General features: G+C 36.6%; 1 protein-coding gene across 1 annotated transcript; it reads left to right on the forward strand.

Moving 5' to 3' along the window:
• The first annotated feature begins 1,946 nt into the window (after window positions 1–1,946).
• Window positions 1,947–7,924, forward strand: LOC149570224 (glucan endo-1,3-beta-glucosidase-like). Its single transcript, XM_089817879.1, has 4 exons — window positions 1,947–1,959; window positions 2,075–2,390; window positions 4,866–4,886; window positions 7,162–7,924. Exons 1-4 carry the CDS (start codon window positions 1,947–1,949, stop codon window positions 7,829–7,831), a joined length of 1,020 nt encoding a protein of 339 aa, XP_089674005.1. The 3' UTR covers window positions 7,832–7,924.
• Window positions 7,925–8,821: the final 897 nt, after the last annotated feature.

Here is an 8,821-nt window from a genome sequence, read left to right on the forward strand (position 1 = left end):
TGCTAACCCGTTGCAAACAGACGCGGTCTTTAACAATGGTCCTTGGTCTATACGTTCCTCTCTGCTTGTTTTTCAGAAATGGTCCCAAGACTTCACTATCTCAAATGATAAAAAGCTTAGGGTTCCTATATGGGTAAAATTCCCAAGTCTACCCTTGCCCTACTAGCCTTTCATTGAGTCTATTGCCCAAGCCCTTGGCAAAATTATCACCAAGGAGCCTAAGAAATTTTTTAATGCTCGCCCTCAGCGGTGTGTTTGCGTTGAAATTGATCTTTCCAAAGATCTCAAGGATTCTGTGGAAAGCCAGATTGGAACTCAAACCTTCTCACAGAAGGTGCTTTACTTGAACCTAGCTAACACCTATTATAGGTGCCAGTCTGCAGAACACAAGATCAGGGATTTCCCTTTGGCTACGCCTAGGGTCAAACCCCAGCCTAAAGCGGTGCTTGCCAAACAGGCCAAAGGAAAAAAAGAAGAATGGGTTACTGTTGGGTGCAAGGGCAATCCTGCCTTGAATCCCTTGGCCCCTAAGCCATCCTATGCGACAGTTACTACGATTTCTCCTACTTCTACAGAAGTTTCAATGCCTGTTAGCGTAGAGATGCCAACAGTTTCTATTGCACTTGTTCTAGGAGTTTGGAAAATTTCAAACCCTGCTGGTTTGCAGGGGATCAAGGCATTCTTGCAGTCCTCCTGGACGTGTAGAGATATTAGGGGTAAAATGGCAGGCTGTAAGTGTAGAGGATTTCCCATCTAACTTCCACCCAGTTTCTACCTTTTTGCACAATAGCTACTCCCCTCTGGAGGACGAGGATGATATGGAAGAGTTCTCATGGAATGTTCGAGGTCTTATAGACCTCCCCAGAAAGTTCTATGTCTGGCATACCCGTCATTGACTTGGGAATTTAGATTTTCTTTGCCTGCAAGAAGTTAAGATTTTTGGTTTCATGCTTTCTGCTACATGCCGCATCATTTGGTAGGATAGCATTATGTTTTCTTCTCAGCATGAAGCTAGCCAAGGTGGTGTAGTTACTATCCTATCACCTCACCTTCATTCTGCTATTATCTCGCATGGTTCTGACCCCACACACCGTATTATTTGGCTTTTGCTTTCCATTAAAATTCATTCTTTTGGTGTCATCAAAAATTGACTTAAGATTAAAATTGCACAAAGAATGTAAATTAAATATAATAACAACTACTTATTTTATTTATTTAGTGAAAAGAAACTTCCAAACATTGTCAATGTCTTGGAATGACGTTTTAATAACAAGTCAAGGTCCCAAGTGTACTCGTCAGGATCTATGGTTGAATTAAGAAGTGTTTGAGATACAAATAACCAGCAATTCTTCCAGCGTACGTGGCAACTAGAACTCTGGATGTTGCGGCGAGAAGATCAGCTATATGTGTCATTTGGCTGTACAAACTAGTGATGTGGAGCTTGTGGCGAGTTGAGGTTGAAATTGTAATCTATATTGCAGGTCAAATGGGTAAAAATGTTTCGTGTGATCGAGGAGATCAAGATAATTATGTGGACTGTATGTTCAATTGTCAAAGCATAGATATCTTATGCAGATACTCTAATTTGTTGAATTCTATTCCTGAAGATAGATAGATATTGAGCCTCGTAGAACCATGAGCAGGTTAAAAGATGCATCCGCATTATATTCCAACAAATGAAACTGAATGTAGTCGTGTTATTGGGATAAGGGGGGTTGAAGAGTTTTCACTTTAAATGGTTTCCATAGCATCTTGTGGCAAAGTATATGTAGAAATGGTTTGCCACAATGACCGACTCGATTGCAAACTATAAATACCCAATCGAGCCTTGTGGTTTTCATTCACTAAGTATCACAAGTATTGCATCCTACAAAAAAAATCATAGCCATTAATATTTAGCATTTTTCCAAAGATATCAGTTTGTCCGAACTAGTTAAGGAGTAACTATGGCCGCCAGAGGTATGTATACATTAAATAAGTTGCTGTTAGAATTGTAATTGGAAGACCGGTGGCACAGTATGTTTTGATTGTGATAGTTATTAGAATATTTTCTAATGTTGAATGCCCCGTGCAGTGGGAGTGTGCTATGGAACATCGGGGAATGTACCCAGCTCACGCGAGGTGGTGGAGCTACTGAAGCGCCACAACATCGAGAAAGTGAGGATTTTGGAGGCACATGATCATGATCACATCGAAGCTCTGAGAGCCCTGGAGAAGATGGGCATAGAAGAAGTAATAGTTGGATTGAGGAACGAGGAGCTCAAGAAGGTTGCGAGCAACCAGGCGGCATCCAATGGGTGGGTGAGGAACAACGTTGGCGCCTTCTACCCAGCCGCCAACATCAAATACATTTCGGTGGGTAACAAGGTACTGCATTATGGAAACGAGAGATACTGATGAATTAAAATAGAAAAACTCAAATATATCAAAGAGCTATAAAGTTTCTTCTTGTTATTATAGCTGAGAGGAATGCTCTATTTATAGAGCTCATACATATTTCTAGAGGGTTCTTGAGAAGCTTCAAGAAAGGAAGCACTCTAGAGATTTCTACATAATTTTAAATTCACATTTTGCACAAAGAGGGAGGCTCCAAGAAGCAAGTAGAAAGTTCTGGACTGTGCATTAAATGCCCAGCTACTATAATAAACATTATTTTTAACACCCCCCCATAATGTTTATTTGGAGAGAGTAGGAACATCTTTGAGCTGCAATAGATCTCTAAATTTCGTAGATTTTACAATAGACAATGCTTTTGTAAATATATCAGCAAGTTGATGTTCTGTTCCGCAAAATTGAAGCTCCACCTCTTGTCTTTCAATTAGATCTCGAACAAAATGATGATGCACTTCTATATGCTTGGACCTTGCATGATATACTGAATATTTTGCTAGCTTGATAGTACTTTGATTATCACAAAATATTGTTGTTGGAGAGTCTTGTGGATGATGCAATTCTTCAAGTAACCTCCTAAGCCATAATGCTTCTTGAGATGCCTTTGATAAACCAATATATTCAGCTTCTGTAGATGAAAGTGACACTGTTGATTGCTTCTTGCTACTCCATGAAATCGGTCCCGATCCAAGATGGAAGATATATATTGAAGTTGACTTTCTATCATCAATGTCACCTGCATAATCAGAATCCATATATCCAACTAAAGTAGGTTCTCCTCCATATTTGTATTCAATGCCAAGCTGGTAAGTACCCTTAATATATCTTAATATTCTTTTAGTCGCTTTCCAATGTTCAATGTGTGGATCTGCCATGTATCTCGATACAATACCAACTACATATGCAATATCTGGTCTAGTTATAGTAAGATACAAAAGATTTCCAACAAGCTGCCTATATAATTTTCCATCCACTTTCTTTTGAGTAGAGTTAGCACCTAAATTTACTCCTATTTCACATGGTGTATTACATGGTTTACAATCACTCATATTGAATTTTTTAAGTACATCAAGAGCATATTTAGTTTGAGAGAGCATGATTCTTCCTTCTTCTTGCCATACTTGCATACCCAAAAAATAGTGCATTAGTCCTAAATCAGTTATTTCGAAAGCTTGTTTGAGTTGATTTTTAGTTATCTCAATATCATGTGTGTGATCTCCTATAATAATCAAGTCATCCACATACAATACAATGATAACAACCTTATTGTCACAATATTTTACATACACATCTGGATCAGCATTACTTCTTTTAAATCGAACTTCTAGGAAGTAATTATTAATTTTTGAGTACCATTCCCTTGGTGCTTGTTTGAGACCATAGAGTGATTTTCTTAATCTACACACCAAATTCTCTTCTGCATACTTAATAAATCCTGGTGGTTGTTGCATATAAATTTCTTCTTTTAAGTCACCATGCAAAAATGCACTATTTACATCCATTTGAAAAATTTTCCAACCAAACTTTGCAGCTAAAGCAACTATTGTACGAATGGAAGTCATCTTAGCTACTGGAGCAAAGGTTTCAGTATAGTCTATACCTTCTTCTTGTGAGAAACCTTTAGCCACTAACCTTGCTTTGTATTTTTCAATAGCTCCATCTGATGTGAATTTGGTTCTATAGGTCCACTTGCAACCAACCACATTTTTGCCTTCTGGAAGTGTTGTTAGTTCCCATGTTCCATTCTTCATCAAAGAATTGTATTCTTCTTGCATAGCTGCTTCCCATTCTTCTTTTCCTTTTGCTTCTTCATATGTGTTTGGAGTGTCAACCTGCATCACCTTAGTCATAAGAGCATAGTTAGCAAATATATATCTAGGAACTTCTTGATAAATTTCTTTGATGCTTCTAAATTTCTTTGGATTTTCATTATCACTTTCACTTGATTCTTCAACTTGAGTCTCATCCCATGTAGTGGTTTGCACACCTTGACTTTGACTATTGGTAGAGGTAGAATTTTCTTCATCAATAAAAATTGGAAAGAAAGATAATGTTGGAGAATTATCATTCTTAACATCTTCATCAAACCATACATTTCTTTTAATATAGATTTCATTAGTTCTAGGATTGTATAACCTATATCCTTTTGATTCCTCACTATATCCAACCATTATGCACTTCTCGCTTTTTCTTTCAAGTTTGCTCCTCCTTTCATCAGGAATGTGAGCATATGCTTTACAACCAAAAATTCTAAAATGAGATACTGTAGGCTTTCTTCCACTCCATGCCTCTTCTAGTGTTATGTTCAAAACTGCCTTAGTAGGTGTTCTATTCAAGATATATACGGCAGTATGAACTGCTTCAGCCCAAAATTTGGCTTCTAGATTTCTAGAATGAAGCATGCACCTAGCCATTTCTATTATAGTTCTATTTTTCCTTTCAGCAACACCATTTTGTTGGGGTGAATAAGAGACAGTTGATTCCTTTTTAATGCCATGTTCTTTACAAAAATCTAAAAGAGCTTTATTCATGTATTCAGTCCCTCTATCAGTTCTTAGTATCTTTAAGTACTTTCCACTTTGTTTTTCAGTCAAAGCTTTAAACTCTTTAAACTTTTGAAACACTTCATCTTTCTTTTGTAGAAAATACACCCAAATTCTTCTACTATAATCATCTATAAAAGTGAGGGCATACCTTGATCCTCCAATTGATGATGTTTTGAAAGGACCCATTACATCACTATGGACTAAATGTAGAGGATTTTTTGCTCTCCATGATTTACCTTGAGGGAAAATTTCCACATGTTTTTTTCCCATTGCACATCCTTCACACACCTTAGGGCTTAATGATATCTTTGGCAGCCCATGCACCATTTGTAATTTCTCCATAAGCTTGAGACTTTGAAAATTGATGTGCCCCAAACGCTCATGCCATATTCTGCTTATATCATCATATTGGGCAATAGCACACATATGTTTATCTCCACATTTAGAAGTGAATTCTTGAAATTTATATAATCCATTCTCCATTTTGCCAATTGCAATGACTCTATAATTATCATTTATATCCTTGATTAGGCACTTATCATTGTAGAATTCTATTTTATGTCCTTGACTTGCAATTTGAGATACTGAAAGCAGATTTGTTTTTAATTCAGGGACTAATTTCACATTTTTGAACAAACCATTATCAACTTTGACATTACCAGTCCCTTTAACTTCTAAAGCACTATTATCCCCCAAATATATTTTCTCTATATTATTTTCACTTATTGATTCAAATTGATTCTCATTATGAGACATGTGTTGTGTAGCACCAGAATCAATAACCCAATCTTCTTTGAAAGTATTATTTTCTTTAAGTGCAACACAAAATGCATTTTGTTTAGAATCTCCTAATTTTGGATAATTATTTACTTTCTTTTCTACATCTCTTTTCTTCTTGAAACATTCATTTGCCTTATGACCCATTTTACCACAATAATGACATTTCCATTTACTTCTATTATGATCTGTATATGAAATACTCTTATTTTCATTCTTCCAATTTCTTTCTTTAGATTCATTTTCTTGTGACTTCTTATAATATTGTTTTCCTTTTATTACAAATGCTTGAGATTCACCATCAAATGATTCTTTTTCTTTAGCTTGTCTTTTCTCTTCTTGAACCAACTTAGCACACAATTTTTCTGATTTAATACTTTTTAATTTATCTGCAGTATCTAAACCCCTTATAAATGATTGATAAGATCCTGGAAGACTTTGTAATATAATTTGCACAAAATCTTTATCATCTATATCTTTTCCAAGAGAAGCAAGCTCATTTTTCTTTTCCTTTAACTTACTTAAATGTGGAACTATCTCTTGTGAGCTTGATAATTTCAAATTGTATAATTCAGTTGTGAGAGATAAGATCCATACATCACCTGAATTTTGATATAAATCTTTCAAAATCTCCCAAACTTTGACTCCACTTATCTCATTACAAACTTCTGGAAAAACTTCTTCTGAAAGTGTAAGCTTGATTAGTGCTGCTGCCCTCTTGTCCCTTTTATCCCAATTATCTTGATCATTTTCCGGATTCGTACGCCTTTGTTCACTACCAGTCACAATATCATAAAAATTTTGAAGAGTTAGAGTGATTTCAACATGAGATACCCAATCATAATAAATTTTTCCATTTAATTTAACTGTAGGCAAAGTCACACCAAGTGATTCCATTGTTAAATTCTCTCCCTTTTTTTTGGATGAGAATGAAAGATATTTGAAAACTTGAACACCCAAGCTTGAAATTGAAAAAATCTCACCAATTTGTTGAAGAAAAAACCTTTTCTTTTGCTGCAATATCCTTCCTTTGATGTATTTTTTTGTCCCAAACCAAACTGTTGTTCACTCCTTAGTTACAGCTTGCAAATGTAAAGATTCACACAAGGAAAACACATATATTCATTCCAAAAGCATCATATATTCACAGCCCAAAGAACTGAAAATTCTCTGATACCATGATGAATTAAAACAAAAAAACTCAAATATATCAAAGAGCTATAAAGTTTCTTCTTGTTATTACAGCTGAGAGGAATGCTCTATTTATAGAGCTCATACATATTTTTAGAGGGTTCTTGAGAAGCTTCAAGAAAGGAAGCACTATAGAGATTTCTACATAGTTTTAAATTCACATTTTGCACAAAGAGGGAGGCTCCAAGAAGCAAGTAGAAAGTTCTAGACTGTGCATTAAATGCCCAGCTACTATAATAAACATTATTTTTAACACCGCAATACGAAACATTCAGACCGCACTGCGCAAGGCCAATCTGGACAAGGATATAAAGGTCTCCACCACCCAGGCGGCCTCATTTGTGCTGGCGGGAGCGGGAGCGGGAGATTATTATTATGATACGCGCCCCTCTCAGGGTGAGTTCCGCAACGATCTAAAGAGCACACTCCGCCCTCTGCTGAGGTTCTTGGGTGACAACGGCTCTCCATTCATGGTGAATGTGTACCCTTATTATACCTACGCGGGAAACAGGGACCAGATATCCTTGGACTATGTGGTCTTCAACCCCTCCGCCCCGGCGGTGCACGACGGAGGCCTTCAATACAGGAACTTGTTCGACGCGATGGTGGACTCTGCCATTGCCGCGCTTGAAAGAGAGGGACATCCACGTCTACCCCTGCTCATTACGGAGAGCGGGTGGCCCTCTGCGGGAGATGATGGGGTGGAAACCGTGGACAACGCCAGGGCGTACAATAACAACCTCATCAGGCATGTCTCCTCCAACCAGGGAACGCCCAGGAGGCCTGGAAATCCCATCCACGCCTACATTTTCTCCCTCTTCAACCACAACATCGAGTCCGGCCCCGACGTCCAGCGCCATTTCGGCCTCTTCTATCCCAACAAAACACCCGTCTACCCCGTCGACTTCACCCCCACCCCATACTAGGTAGTGGAATCTTTCCGGATTATTATCTATCTATCTATCACTCACCAATAATACAGAGGTCTCGGTCCGCTATGTCCTCCGGATAATTATCTATCTCTCACTAATAATGCAGAACGCATGGCTTTGTATGCCTTCCTCTACATTGTAAATAATTACCATTCCTAAATAAGTGAAGCGTATCACCTTTTCTTTAGTGTAATCGATCCTCAATATAATAAGACCTGCTTGATATCGTTTGGAATATAATTAGTCACTTTAAGGAATTACTTGTATTTGTTCAAAAGGAAATAAAAACGACATTTCACTAATGAAAGAAATCACTCTCCGTATAAAATTGTTAATAAAATATACTAATTCAATCTTAAATCAAGGATTAAAAAAATGGGCTAAGATATTTTCACAGTCTAAATGTTATAAGAATAAATAAAGTAGGAGAGCAATAAAATTAAGAGTTCATATTACTCCTTATGAAATAGTATAAATGTGAACAAACATTTATAAATACATGGACAACTCTATAGTAATTACCTTGGAATTAGCACTTCATTGTGTAAAATATATTTTTATTATGCTTCTATAAATGATGGTCAAATTTTATCTAAATTTTAAATGCAGTTTACAAAAGTATATTAGAATATCTCAACATTAACTTTGATGGTCTTGAATTAATTTTTGAAGTCGGGTGTTAAATTATTTTGCAAGTTGGAGCTTTCCGGATTATTATCTACCCATCTATCACTCACCAATAATACATAGGTCTCGGTCTGCTATGTCCTCCAGATTATTATCTATCTCTCACCAATAATGCAGAAGGCATGGCTTTCTATGCCTTCCTCTACATTGTAAATAATTACCACTCCTAAATAAGTGAAGTGTATCACCTTTTTCTTTAGTGCAATCGAACCTCTATATAATAAAACTTGCTTGATATCATCTAGAATATAATTACTAACTTTAAGGAATTATTTGTATTTCATTGAAAAGGAAATA

This window comes from Cupressus sempervirens, chromosome 3 (assembly GCF_028749045.1).
Source record: "Cupressus sempervirens isolate cs-2001-9-10 chromosome 3, ASM2874904v1, whole genome shotgun sequence".
NCBI lineage: Eukaryota > Viridiplantae > Streptophyta > Pinopsida > Cupressales > Cupressaceae > Cupressus > Cupressus sempervirens.